Source organism: Mytilus galloprovincialis, chromosome 2 (assembly GCF_965363235.1).
Source record: "Mytilus galloprovincialis chromosome 2, xbMytGall1.hap1.1, whole genome shotgun sequence".
In the NCBI taxonomy this organism is placed as follows: domain Eukaryota; kingdom Metazoa; phylum Mollusca; class Bivalvia; order Mytilida; family Mytilidae; genus Mytilus; species Mytilus galloprovincialis.
The window spans coordinates 106,033,288-106,048,384 of record NC_134839.1 but is presented as its reverse complement, the minus strand read 5'-3'; the positions used below and the strand labels follow the sequence as shown (position 1 = coordinate 106,048,384).

The window sequence follows — 15,097 nt, the reverse complement described above, 5'->3', positions numbered from 1 at the left end:
AAATAACAGATAACAAAGAATTAAATTGCCCCATAACAGCATAACAGTTAAACCCCTTGCCCCCCCTCAAATAAGAATACTTGTTTTCATGCGTACAAAATGTAAATTTTAATTTGATTTAGTCCGCTTATACATTATTGAAGGAAAATATTACAATGTTTGTATGGTCACCATGAAACAGAAGAAAGTTAGTGAACATCGCCCCCTCTCACTCTAGCTCGTTTAGATTAAAGTTTTAAAAAATGTTACATATTCCGACAAATATCCAATCTTGTACTTGTAATCTATAATGACGACTGTATCAGGAGGTGTTCCCATTAGTGATAAACCCGATAAACTGTGTGAACTGCAATCTAAACTAATAATCTTTCGTAAAAAGACTATTTTTTTTAACCTCGATGTGTTTATCCCTTAAATCTTACCCTTTTGATCTATCGCACATTAGTGTGATATACGATCGCATTTTGGCGAACTAACCACCATCGCACTTTAGCGTATGGACACGTCGTACTAGTTCTTTAGCGTAGACCATCGCACTTTAGCGTGACCATCACACTTTAGAGTCCTACATATATAATAAAGAAGATGTGGCATGATTGCCAATGAGACAACTCTCCTCAAGATACCAAAACTCCATACCACATAATCAGCTGTAAAAGGACCAAAAATGAAAAATTGAAAACAATGCCAATGAGAAAACTAACAGCCTGAGATTTATGTACAAAATAATGAATAAAAAAACTAATATGATATACAGCAACAAACGAGGACCACTGAAATACAGGCTCCTAACTTGGGACAGACACAAACATACAGAATGTGGCGGGTTAACTTGACATGTTAGCGGGATCCCAACCCTCCTCCTAAACTGGGACAGTGGTGTAACAGTACGTACAACATTATATATAAGAAGGAAATGTAAAAATCAGTTGAAAAGGGTTAAACTAATCAGATGGATAAATAGAAATACAAATGTATACTATAAGACTAATTTAATAGTAGTCTCAGATATATTAGGTCAACCAAAAGTATGCCACACTAAACTCCGAAAATTTCGCAAATCAACAAAAATTAAACAAGAGCTGTCAAAATGACAGTAAACCGGATTCTTTAACATTTATTTGTGTTCTGGCATTTATCAATATTACAAGGACCAAAACTCATAATAGGTAAAATTTATGATTATCAATATCAAACTTGAGTTCCATGTTGTCAACAATAACAACATATAAACTAGATAGAAAATGACCCTCTAGCAGGACAAACAACCGTAACTCCTGAACGGTAAAAGTCAAAATCGTCATTATTGAACTTGACCTCCATTTTGTTGTCAGTAACAACATATTAAAATTTTAAAAGGTTTGGTTGACTGGTTCATGAGTAAATGCACGGACACAACATTTTTTAAACTTTCAAGAACCGTAGCTCCTGAACGGTAAAAGTCAAAATCGTCATTATTGAACTTGTCCTCCATTTTGTTGTCAGTAACAACATATTAAAATTTTAAAAGTTTGGTTGAACGCTTCATGAGTAAATGCACGGACAACATTTGGTTGCCGCCCGCCCGGCCGCCCGCCCGCCCAGCCGCCCGCCGTACATCCCGAAATCAATAACCGACATTTTTGACACAAAAATCCGGTTAAAAATTGAACAAAAATACACACAAACACACTGCAATATGCACAGTAAAATTCAGTTTTAAACTGAGAACTTAAGTCCTAGTCCGATGCTAGAATAAGTAACAGAAGAATCTAAGCAAAATGACAATGATCAACATCATTTATAAATTGTTTACTAGCAGTTACTGACATGCCAGCTCCAGCACTCAATTTAACCATGGAAGTATTATATTGACATAAAGGAATTGTATATTTAAAAAAAAAAGGTCGAGATCAATAGGCACTCCCGCGGAGCGACAATTCATATCTGTTTCGGTCGGAAGTACGATAACACCTACAAAAGGACCAGAACGGAGGTCCTTGTCCTGTTGTTTGTGTATCGCTCATCTAAATTCACAGGGTCATCTTCCGTAGACGATGACGGGAGCATAAAAAACCACGACAGATAACTAATATAAAGGGTCATTACGGGGGTCAATGTCCTGTTATATGTATCGGTCATCTAAATTCATAGAGTCATGGAAACACTTTCTGTATCATTTTACATGTGATGCCTTTTCGTCCTATGTTTGCAATAAACTTTTATAAAAATGTCATATCAAAATAACAATCCTTCGGCCAATCTTTTTCTTCGGCAAAGCAAGAGTTTCATCCGGTTTACAAAAAAAAATCACGGTTCTGTTTTGATTTTTGTTTCAAATGGCAAAACAAAATAGTTGATACATTTCAAAGCTGAACCCTTGTTGTGTGATTTACTCTGAGACTCTATTTTGAGTGTGTGGTATAATTTCAGAATTTTCTACGATTTTCCGAAATATCAGTTTGACATATTATTAATCTGTAAAAACGTTTCTTTCAATCTGGCAGTGTACTGCGCACAGATCAGTTTAAAAAAAGTGTTGAAAAGAACAAAAGAACAAAGTATCAAAATGAGATGTCATTTAAAAGAAGGAATATTTTGCTACAATTTGGTATACATTACGAATGTTAAATGCTATTTGTAAACTGTGAATGATTTTATTTCCGAAACATGCGTAAACATTTCTATTGTGTGTAAAAAATACATACACACGCCATATTCCTGTAACGGTTAAATCACTACATGAACCAGATATAAAACGAAATACAATTCAAAAGCTTGATTTTCTAAATTCGAATATTCACTCAACATTTCAACAAATATTTTTTTCTAAAAGTGTGCACATGTTTAATTACATTAGGATTAACATGATAAAAATACCCACCTATAGCAATATGTTTAAAATTTCCTATGACGGTAACTCTGTTTAAGACAATTCCGAGAAGTTAGTCGTGATACTTATTGATATCGGCAAAATATTTATTTCGTATAAAAGTATATCAAGAACATTCGTCGGAGTACGAAGTGTTCCAAGACTCCTCAGATTTACATGAACACATTTGACAATTGGGAGTCTCGCTCTTATTCATTCTTTACACAACTTGATTCATAGGTCAACAGTGTGTTCGTGTTAACAAATTTACCCGTGTATACTTAAAATCGAGTTTGTCGGAAAAGACTGTCTACCAGAAGCAAGGTTAAACTTAGAGAATGCATTAAGACTGCTTTTATTTCATATAACATGACATTTTCTTTTAAGAACAGACTTTCCAAAAAAGGTTTGAAAATATTCAGGTTAACATTTGTATTGTAAAAATGATCTAGACCAACCGTATTGAACACATTTTCCGTATACTGTGGATATTCCCATCTCCGATGCAGAGTAAATCCCAGTTCGACATGATATATAGAGAATAATACATGGCAAAATCCGTATCATATGTCGTATCATCCCGAGACATCAATATCAGCCCAAGGGCCTTTAGGCCCGAGGGATGATATTGGTCGAGGGTGATACGGCATGTGATACGGATTTTGCCATGTATTATACGCTTTATCATATATTTCAACAGAAGAGTATTATATTTTATGAACTGTTTTCTGATCCATAGCACTGGGTTACCATCAGTCCTGCTTTTGTCTTGTTTCAAAGCCTTAAAATAACTGCTCAGTTAATTATACGAAGCACCTGGGTTACCTAACAATCTGTTGTTTTAAAAATATTTTGTTTATTATTGTATTTATTTGAGTGTTTTGTATTTTTTATAGTTGCACTTAGTGTGCCCAAAAATATGTTGTGAAAACTTGACGTTCGTGACGTCACATACAAAACAATGACGTCATTAAAAAAAAATATTTTGAGGAAATTTTTTCTTAAGCCAAAAAAAAACCAACAAAAAAACTGACTTCATGTAAAAAAAAAAAAAAAGTATGCGATACGGGTTTTACCATGCGATACGGGGTATGCGATACGGGTTTAGCTATGCGATACGGGGCATGCGATACAGGGTAGGTGATACAGACTGGAAAAACGAACCTTTATTACATATACAAAATAGCTGTATTTTGTACTAAATATATGATAAATAGAGAATAATACATGGCAAAATCCGTATCATATGTCGTATCATCCCGAGACATCAATATCAGCCCAAGGGCCTTTAGGCCCGAGGGATGATATTGGTCGAGGGTGATACGGCATGTGATACGGATTTTGCCATGTATTATACGCTTTATCATATATTTCAACAGAAGAGTATTAAATTATATGAACTGTTTTCTGATCCCGATAGATTAGCACTGGGTTACCTTCAGTTCTGCTTTTGTCTTGGTTCAAAGCCTTAAAATAACTGCTTATACAAAGCACCTGGGTTACCTTACCATTTGCCTGCTGCTGTTTTAAAAATATTTTGTTTATTATTGTATTTATTTGAGTGTTTTGTATTTTTTATAGTTGCATTTAGTGTGCCAAAAAATATGCAAACTTGATGTTCGTGACGTCACATACAATATGAAAACTTGACGTTCGTGACGTTACATACCAAACAATGACGTCATTAAAAAAACTGACCTATTTTGAGGAAATTTTTTCTTAAGCAAAAAAAAAAAACAAAAAACTTTATGTAAAAAAAAAAAAAAAAAAAAGGTATGCGATACGGGTTTTACCATGCGATACGGGGTATGCGATACGGGTTTAGCTATGCGATACGGGGTATGCGATACAGGGTAGGTGATACAGACTGGAAAAACAACCTTTATTAGATATACAAAATAGCTGTATTTTGTACTAAATATATGATAAATTCTGATATTTAACTAGCAATATAAGACACACTTTGTCTACCAAGGATATCATTTATTGGTTCCAAACCTAAGTCTACGGAAAAAAGTCGATTTAGGGATATTCATAATTACCTGACGCATTAAAAATAAATTTCGTGGACTTATATTACCAATTTTAAAGAATGCATTTGCTTGACAAGACTGCTGTCCATAGAACTGTGCACTTGGTAAAACAACTGAGATTGTCAGTTATGTAGAGAACAGTTTTAATTATGAGGTTTGACAGTTTTTTTCTGAAACCAAGTCAAAATATCTCTATTGGGAGGCAAAGAAGCAACATAAAACATGAAAAAACTGCGAACCATATGGAGTCTGTACTTCAGGCACTCGTCTCAGAAAAAAAAATCCTATATACCTTGTTATATACAGGTATATAGGGAAAAAAATCTGAGACGAGTGCCTGTGGTCTGTACGTTCCCCAGACCCACGGACATTCTAGTGAATCCTAATAAACAGGTTCTAAGACTAGGCCCTGCTATCCCCCAAAGTATGATTTTTATGACATGAGGAGATGAGATAAGCTTGGAAAAAAAGACAACTATCCACCAGAGTATGATTTATAAAGTTATATAAGGAGACCAAATTAGTTCAGTTGCAGTCTTTATAAATAGTATGCTCCTGATTATAGTAGGTATTGAAAAAATGTATGCATATGGTATGTATCTTTATGCCCCTTGATGTCGTATTCATCTCACACATACAAAATTACTAGATCATGTCTCTGTCTCACATCAACAAAGATTGTATTCTTTGATTTGTGTTTCTTTTTGTTTAGTTTTATTGAAAATGGGGTTGTAAGACCATTATTGGTTAAAAATGCAGCTAACAGCTTTTTATTTCATTTCTGTTTTGGACATGTTTCAGGTTTACTCTTATAAACCATACACCAGTATGAAAGGTGGGAAATTTTATGCTTGGTTTGTTGATTTCAAAAAAGCGTTTGATAAAGTCATTCATTCTGGTTAACAATATAAGCTATTAAAACATAAAATAGGGGGTAACTTTTATGCAATCCTGAGAGATATGTACAATAAAAGTGAATTATGTGTTACAATAGATGATGTGCTTACTCTGAATTTTTATTCTCAAATTGGAGTAAATCAAAGGAATTTTTAAATCCAAACCTTTTCAAGATTTTTATAAATGATTTACCGGATGCATTAAAGGAAAGCCCAGACGCTGTTGATATAAACGGTCTCAGGATTGACTGTCTCATGTATGCAGATGATATTGTTATTTTTTCTAGTTCCAAGGCAGGTCTTCAAAAACGACTTGATGAAATTTTGTACTAAATGGTATTTAGAGGTCAATCTATCTAAAACCAAAGTTATTATATTTAACAAACCTGGTAAACTTTTAAAAGAATATTTTTATTTCGAAAAAGATGCAATAGAAGGTGTTAACAATTATAAGTATTTAGGTTTAAAATTTATATCTAGTGGACTTTTTAAGCAGGGAAAGGAAGAATTATACAAAAAAAATCACTAAAAGCTGTATTCAAATTGCAAAGATCTTTATCATCTTTCAATCCAAGTATTTCTACCCTAATACATATATATGACCATACAATAAAACCCATTTTAATGTATGGCAGGGAAATTACAGGTATGTTTAAAACTAGCTCTGCAGCATGCCAGAAAGAAAGTGAATATTTATTACAGCACATTTATATGAATGATCTTTTTTTTAGATAAATCCAATTTAAGATATATGAAGTATATATTAGGTGTAAACAAAAGTCTTCTAACCTACCTGTGCTAGGAGAGCTTGGTAGATTCCCGAGTTTATATTTTTCAGTTGTATTATCAATGCTAAAATATTGGTTTAAAATAAAGAATATGAAAGATGGTTTACTGTATGATACCTATATGTGTAACAAAAACATGTTTAATAATAGTATTGAATGCTGGTATTCATCCATACATTACATTTTTATAAAGCGGACTATTCATAATTTGGAGGTAAAGCTCAACTTTTTTTTATCAAGTCAGTAAAGCAAAAACTTTGTAACAGTTTTGTAAAATTATGGAACACAAAAAGAACAGATACAAAGAGTAGTAAATTAGATACTAATATTTCAAACTTAAAACTTTTTTTTCGAAAGAAATGTATCTATCTTTAAACAATTTTCAATTGAGAAGTGCCATATGTAAAACCAGAGTCAGTGCACATGATCTCAAAATAGAAAGAGACAGGTATAAAACTTTATATATAGAAAGACACCAAAGGCTTTGTAAGAAATGTACTTTAAATCTGGTTGAAGATGAACAACATTTTATTAAAAAAAATACAAAAATGATAGGGAGATATTTTTTAAGGAGATAAACTGTATCTGTCCTAATTTTATATATCTTTCAAATGAGGCAATTTATTTTTGATTAGTTACTAATGAGAATTTGTATGTACTTAAATATTTAGGGAGCTATATTATTACATGTCTAGATGTTAGACGGAATGTTAATTAATGTATGTAATAACAATGATAACTGTAATGATTTTATAGTTCTGATCCTACCTGGAATTAAATGTATGTGATTTTTATAGAATCAAGATAATAACATCTGTCTGAAATTTTGAATGTTTCATTTCAATATATAAAATGTTTTTCTGTTACAAATCATGATGTATTGTTTTATGTGTACATGTTATGCTGCCCATCAAGGGCCCTTGATTGGAATAATAAATTATTATTAAAAATATTCTTATTCTTATTCATTATTATCTGTGACGCCGGTCTTCGACTTACATAGTGACGTTACCTTACAATACTCTCCATAGGAACGAAGAGCATGGACGTGAATGTTCAACAGTAACTGCTGCGATGAATTCCCTTACTTTTTCTGTTGACACCAGGTTCAATCCATCGGCAACTAATGTCTTTTCTGATCTCAGAAGGGCCGGACAGTTGTGCGATGCCGTTATTAAAGTTGGAAACCACGATTATCCGATTCACAGAGCAATTATGTCTGCATGTAGTCCGTATTTCAGAGCTTTGTTCACAGATTCATTGTTTCATACAGATAGAAGAGAGGTGGTTATTCCGGGAGTTTCAGCCGAAATCATGGAAATGATCATAGACTATGCGTATACCAGGGACGTCAACATAACAGCTGACAATGTAGAACAAATATTACCCGCTGCAGACCAGTTTCATGTCGCAGGATTGATTAAAGCTTGTTGTGACTTTCTTTACAATGAAATTTCTCCTGAAAACTGCATTGGAATACGAAAATTTGCCCGTTTTTATTTTTGTCATAATTTAGAAAAGAGCGCATTCAATTATATTATGAATAAATTTGGAGAAGTTTATTCTAAAAGCAACGAATTTCTACAGTTAGACATCGAAGAGGTCTGTGACTTACTAAGCTCAGATCAATTAAATGTAAAAAATGAAGAAATAGTTTTTGATGCCGTTCTCAGATGGATAGATTATGAACCTGAATATCGTAAGGTTCATATTGCCCGGCTGTTACGCACGATCCGTTTAGGTTTGCTTACAACTCAGTATTTTGTGGAAAAAGTCAAGTCACATCCGTATGTCAAAGAAAGTGACCAATGTAAACCAATAGTAATCGAAACATTAAAATTCCTATACGATTTAGATATGGACGAAGAGAAAGATGTTGATTTAAATAACCCAATAGCAAAACCACGGGTTCCACATGAAGTGTTGTTCGTTATTGGAGGATGGAGCGGAGGATCTCCTACAAATATATTAGAAACATATGATACACGTGCTGACAGATGGGTAGTATGTGAAGCTGTTGACCAAGGTAAGAAAAGTATGTGAAGATGTTTTTCAATAAAAAGAAATGTTTAACACACGTATTCAGGCATTTGTACTCATTGGTTTTCAAATATTTGGATTTGAACGTTTTTATTGGAGTTTAATATGGAAAAACCCACTTTTGACATATTTGACATTCTAATTTTAGTTTAAAGTCTTATGCTTTTTCCAAAACCAGTTTCATACGAAAACTTGCGTGTTTATTAAGCACACATCTTACAGCAATACTTTCCATTAAAGGTCCTAGAGCATACCATGGAACAGCAACAATAGGCCATGCCATTTATGTAATAGGCGGATTCGATGGTGTGGAGTATTTTAACAGCGTTAGATGTTTTAATCCTATCTACAAAGAATGGTCCGAAGTTGCTCCAATGAATGCAAAACGGTATTTATATATAACTTAAACATACGTTTTTTTTAACAATGTCAATACAAGGTCTTCTTTTACTTTAGGGGTCCCAACCGATATAGAGCTATACGTAACTATCCCTCACCCCAAACCCCAAACCTAACCCTAACCCATACCTAAATCCCACACTTAATTTATCTGCATAATTATATGCCCTAACCCAAAACCTAACCTCGAACATCCCCTAATCTAACCATAACCATGACTGAACCCTAACTCTAAAGTGTAGGGACCTTTAAAATAAAAAAAAGGCCGATTTGTTTACAAGTCCTCTTTGTCGTTTGTAAAATTCTTGATATCTGTATTAATGTATACAAGATATCTTATTTATTTTTAATGTGATACATTATTTACATTTTAAGATATCTCATGATTTGTTAAAGATACCTTAATTATTGTTTTCGATATTTTATGAACAATATAAGATATCTGAGATATTTTCAATCATTAGATATCTTATATATTATATAAGATATCTTTAATTATTTTACCAAATATCCTATAAATTATATAAGATATCTTATCTAAAATAACACAAAATTAGATAAGTACAACAATGATTGCTCTAATCGGAATCATGCGACAGTAAAGATATCATCATCTCGAACTATATGATTGGCCGATTTTTTCCAACACGGAAAGGATAATTGATTTCGATTCCTTCAAAAAGGGATTTGCTAATACATGTATTACAATAACGCCATCAACGCGTTGACGTTATGTACAAAGGTAACGTTAGTAACCGTGCGTTGAATAATATCGGCATATCACTACTGTGATTGCCGCGATAAAGCCTTTTTGTGCTGATGCAGCTTAAAGCAATCATCAACCAATTAATCACTACTGTTCGTTTTAATTTTTTGGGGGTATTATCCCAATATACTCAAATTTTGTTTTCTTTTTTATTTACACAACAGGCAGTCGTGAGATTTTTATTGCCTTTTATCATTTGATGGTTTGTAAATGTCAATAAAACTTTACACAAAAGCACATAAACAACAATTTGTACCTAAAGTGCAGTAAAGCACTTTTGAAATTTATATTCCTTCAACTCCAATTTAGTCTCGAAAATTTTATTATTTAATTTGTTGCTTTTGAAGAAGTTACAGATTTCCATTTTTTAACAACTTTGGTTTACAAGTCTCTATTTGAGTACAGCTTTCAACCATTCAAATTTAATAAAATTGTGTTTTTAATACATACGTGTAGTCACATATATATAGCCATAGCCACAGTTTTGACATTTAGGATCCATTTAACATTTACATCATAATTTGTGACATATAATGTTGAAGTCTATACAAATCAATCAAATATTTTATCCGTTTTAGTCCAGCACAGGAGATAATGAAGTTTCTATATCAACTGTATGTCAACTAAGTGGCCTATAAGTGGGTATATATTTTCAGGTTTTTGCAGAATTACGAATGCACTTTTTCTAATATTTCATTATTACCAAATCCCCCTACTTCACAACCGTAAAAAAAAAATTGGTTTGACTATTTTATCGTACAATTCTATTTGACATCGTGAGGAAACCCAATTTTTAAAAACTCTTACATTGCAGTGGCAGATCCAGGGGGAGGGTTCTGGGGTTGGAACCCCCCTTTTTTTGGACGATCAATGCTTTTGAATAGAATCATAAAGTTGAAACCCCCTTTTTTTAAAAATGACTGTATCCGCCCCCTGCATTGCCTTTAAAAACTTTCTGATAAACTCTTTTTAAAATCATATACAAAGTAATTACAAGATCATTAAAAAAAATCTTAACAATATCAATATTAAAATTTGAATAATTTTGATTTTATACCAAGGCCAAACACCATTGTGTTACTCTGGTTATATTTTACTTTTGATTTTCATCTTTTTGCAATTCTCATTGAGAGCATTGACTATAGTTTGCAGGTCACGTGGATTTTCTGCCAGACAGACTCTCGATCAGCGTACAATATCACTAAAACGTGCGAGTAAAAGGCCAAATCTCTAAATCTTTTTAAATTGTTATGAGACAGAAATATTTCATCGAGATAAAAAAAATCTTCATAACGTTCAAAAATATTCAGTAAGGAGATAGGTTTGCTCCTGGCATTACACCACTTGCACATGCGAAGTTTCAGAATTGCCATTTTTACAATATGTCAGTATGTACTGATATGACTGTATTTCCCATTTATATGATCCAGCAAAATTTTATTAAATAACCCATATCTCCACACAGTATCTATTGCTTTCTCGAATCTATGAATGCACATAATAATTTTCGTTTTTCACATTTTAAGGTGTCAATAAGTAAGTATACAATTTATTATCAATAGTAGAGTATTTATTGTATAAACCCACTGATTTACTTTCATTATTTGAAAATATTGTGAGAATTGAAACAAATTATGAATTCGTAAAAACAATTGAAAAAGTTGAGAAAGTTCTTAGAATCTTAAGTATAAAAGAACTGATTCTTTCTTATAAAGAAGTAAGCAGATTGAACTACATCTGCTGCAACTTCGTGAAACATGTATGCATTGCAATATGATGATGCTAGGGTGATGGTAGTCTCTGTGTTTCTGTATACCACTATATCGAATTTATACAATACCACAGTTAACGTGTTGGTCTAGGTTAAAACATTTCTTCCGAAGAACCTTTTATTTCTGTTTTGTTTTTCAGTTTGTCTTTGTAACCAACACTCAGTATTCAAGTAGTGACTGTTTTCTATTGTGTTTTTTAGTTGTTATGTAAGCGTGGCGGTGCTGGATGGGTATATATATGCCATGGGAGGATTCGATGGACATATACGTCAAAATACGGCTGAACGATACCAGGCCGCCAAGAACCAATGGAGCCTTATTCAACCAATGACCCACCAACGAAGTGACGCAAGTGCTCATAGTCTAAATGGTAAGCTACGATTGTACCAATCCTCAGTCTAAATGGTAAGTTACGATTGTACCAATCCTGATAGTCTAAATGGTAAGTTACGATTGTACCAATCCTGATAGTCTAAATGGTAAGTTACGATTGTACCAATCCTGATAGTCTAAATGGTAAGTTACGATTGTCCCAATCCTGATACTCAAATGGTAAGTTACGATTGTCCCAATCCTGATAAATAATACCAGTGAGATATCGCATTTTAATTATATTGATGAATATCAAATAGATCTGTGGTTTTGATCTTATTGTTGAAATGTACAAAAACAAGCAGTTTAAAGATTAGTGAAATAGTTTTGCAAGCCTGGTCATTTTCACTGAATAGTTCGTGTAAAAAATTATTAACGGTCTGTTAAAACAACAAATCTTGTCATTCTTGAGGAAAGGGCATAGCAACCATGTATTTTGCATATACAACTCTTAAATTTGACTTGAAAAAAAATCATTCTAAGAGGATGTGCTTGCCCCTGAACAGTAATGATTTGGTAAAGCACCTAGCTATCACATATGTTGATTGATTGTTGGTTGCTTTACGTCCAGTGGCCAATATATCATGCATGTACAGGAAGATCGTAAACTTTGACATGAAAAGAATGATCTTCAAGGGATTCCATTTTAATTTTGGTAAATTCCAGAGAGAATCTCGGACAAAGATTTTTTTTAAAGAAAGATAACTTATATAAACCACAAATACTGTGAAACAAATCAAACCCAGTAAAGGAAGATAGCAAACATATACTGTAAGCATGTTGACCCAAGTTTTTATATGAACAACTGGACTTTAAAGAATACGATTCTAGTTTGAGTAAATTTTCTGGAAGTCTCTAAGAACAACTATGATTTAGAAAAGCACTTAGCAACCATGCGTTTTCCGAGAAGTTATGACCTAAACTGTGATTCAAATTGATCTTGCGATTGAAGTTCTGGTATATTTCCTGATAGATTATTATGTACAGAATAAACCTTGTAATTTTTGGAATGACCAATAGTTATTATACCATTATTGTATCTTGTTCTATCAGTAATCAAAACTTCAGACTTTAGGAGTCAAAGGAAATTCCAAAGTCTGTTAAAATATTAATTAGGATGAAAAACCACCAAATGCAATAGTTTGATTACACCCTTTCTTCGTTTTGTTTTTCTTCATGAAGATAAATTAAAAACGTTTTGTATATTGTCTAGTTTTGTTTCATATTAAGACACAATGACCAAAGTTGATTCCAACAGTTCTGTGATGTGATTATTGTACTAGTACTAGAATATGTTTTAAGTGGACATGTTTTTCGATAGGCAATCCCATGGGAAACAAACGTGTATCCATTTCCTTTATTTGTTATAAGAAGCCTTCATAAAGTGCCTTACTTGTATCTTTTGATAAAAAAAAATATACACATTCTTGTTTTTGGGACATGTACATAAAAATTAGTACTTTGAAAAAAGTACATGCATTTGGATTACATACAACCTTTTAATAGTACATGCCAATGTTGTGTACATACTAAAAAGCCTACATACACCACTGAAGAAAGTAAATTTCATAAGGTTTGTGGCTCATAAAATTCTCCTAAAACTCAATTTATTTCAAAATGTGACCTATACATGACATTACGTTTAACTCCATGGTATAGCTAATGATAATACATAGGTGCCTTCAAAAATCTCTTTCAGTATCTAATCTTATCTTATTTATAGGAAGAGTTTATATTTGTGGTGGCTTTAATGGTCAAGAGTGTTTAAGTTCCTGTGAGTATTATGACCCTTCTACAAATCAGTGGACAATGATTGCCACCATGAGGAATCGGAGGAGTGGTATAGGAGTTATAGCCTATAGAGACTGTATCTTTGCTCTGGGTGGTTTTAATGGCATCACTAGAATGAATACAGGAGAGAAATACAACCCAATAACTAACCAGTGGAGTACAATACCAGAAATGTATAATCCTAGAAGTAACTTTGCCATTGAAGTAAGAAAATAAGGATTCTAAACAGGCTGACAAACAAAAATTATGTTCCACAATTTCTCCATAGCAGATATAAATGTATGAAAAATATAACTTTAAAAGTTTTAAGACAAAATGCTCTGTTTAAATATTGAACTTTAAAGATTCAAGTTAGATTTTCTGTGTATACACAAGTGAAATACCACAACTGTTTATGATCTGGTGCAGTGTAATGATACAAGATGAGTGTTTAAAGAGACACAAATCTCACAAGACTAAAACAAATCATCATCTCAATGCCTTTTTTGTTATATAGCAATAGCCAGTTTAACTTTACATGGTATAGGAAAACTTTGACAGTGGCTACACAAATTAAAGCCTACTTTCATTCTCTTATATTTGTTTTTTCTAATTGTTTTCTGTTATTTTAAAGGTAATAGATGATATGATATTTGCTATTGGTGGCTTTAATGGAGTGACAACAATATTTAATGTAGAATGTTATGATGGATCGACAGATGAATGGTATGTTAATTTAATTAATTCTAATTTTAATAACACATGTTAATATATTGCAATAACTTCTTAGCTGATAAAATTAAGAATGGAAATGGGGAATGTGGCAAAGAGACAATAAATCGACCAAATAACAGAGTCAATGATATTGTCAACTGGAATTGATGCATTGAATGATAAAGACATTTTCTCTTGATATGTTAAAAAATCTTAGGAAAACCAATTAATTCATTCAAACAAAACAGAAACTTTTGCATTGTTGTAAATGGTTTACTGATTGAAAAAGATTTGAAGTTTTAATAATTTTCTTTTGTTTTGCCAGGTATGATGCCACAGATATGAACCTGTACAGAAGTGCCTTGAGTGCATGTGTTGTCTCAGGTCTCCCAAACATACACGATTATATATATAAAGATAGAGAGAAGACAGATGATAATGAAGAAAGAAGAAAACGAAAAAGTCCTGCTTGAAATAATATATAGACAAAATAAAATATTTATTTTTTACAGTTCATGTATTGTCTCTATGACCTGCTATCAGAAAAAAATGTTATTTAAACATAATGAGTCAGATATGACTTCCATACTTAACTACACCACTCAATCAACTATACCTAACTATACCAAACAACTCAATTTACTTTAGTGTCAAGCTCTTATTGTTTTCATGTGCTCCATACTGGTTAACAGGTCC

The 15,097-nt window shown here is 32.5% G+C and overlaps 1 protein-coding gene across 1 annotated transcript; it reads left to right on the top strand.

Annotated features, from left to right (window-relative positions):
• Positions 1 to 7,589: 7,589 nt before the first annotated feature.
• LOC143065263 (kelch-like protein 10) lies at positions 7,590 to 14,912 on the top strand. The gene is made up of 6 exons (XM_076238724.1): positions 7,590 to 8,594; positions 8,849 to 8,996; positions 11,746 to 11,915; positions 13,641 to 13,912; positions 14,322 to 14,413; positions 14,727 to 14,912. The coding sequence occupies exons 1-6, from the start codon at positions 7,643 to 7,645 to the stop codon at positions 14,872 to 14,874; spliced, it is 1,782 nt and encodes a 593-aa protein (XP_076094839.1). The 5' UTR covers positions 7,590 to 7,642; the 3' UTR covers positions 14,875 to 14,912.
• Positions 14,913 to 15,097: the final 185 nt, after the last annotated feature.

Excerpts from the sequence above, each read along its gene's own strand:
- LOC143065263 (XM_076238724.1), top strand. The coding sequence starts at position 7,643 with ATGAATTCCCTTACTTTTTCTGTTGACACCAGGTTCAATCCATCGGCA. Across the intron at positions 11,916-13,640 it reads AAGTGCTCATAGTCTAAATG|GAAGAGTTTATATTTGTGGT; the intron begins GTAAGCTACGAT and ends TCTTATTTATAG. Across the intron at positions 14,414-14,726 it reads GATGGATCGACAGATGAATG|GTATGATGCCACAGATATGA; the intron begins GTATGTTAATTT and ends TTGTTTTGCCAG.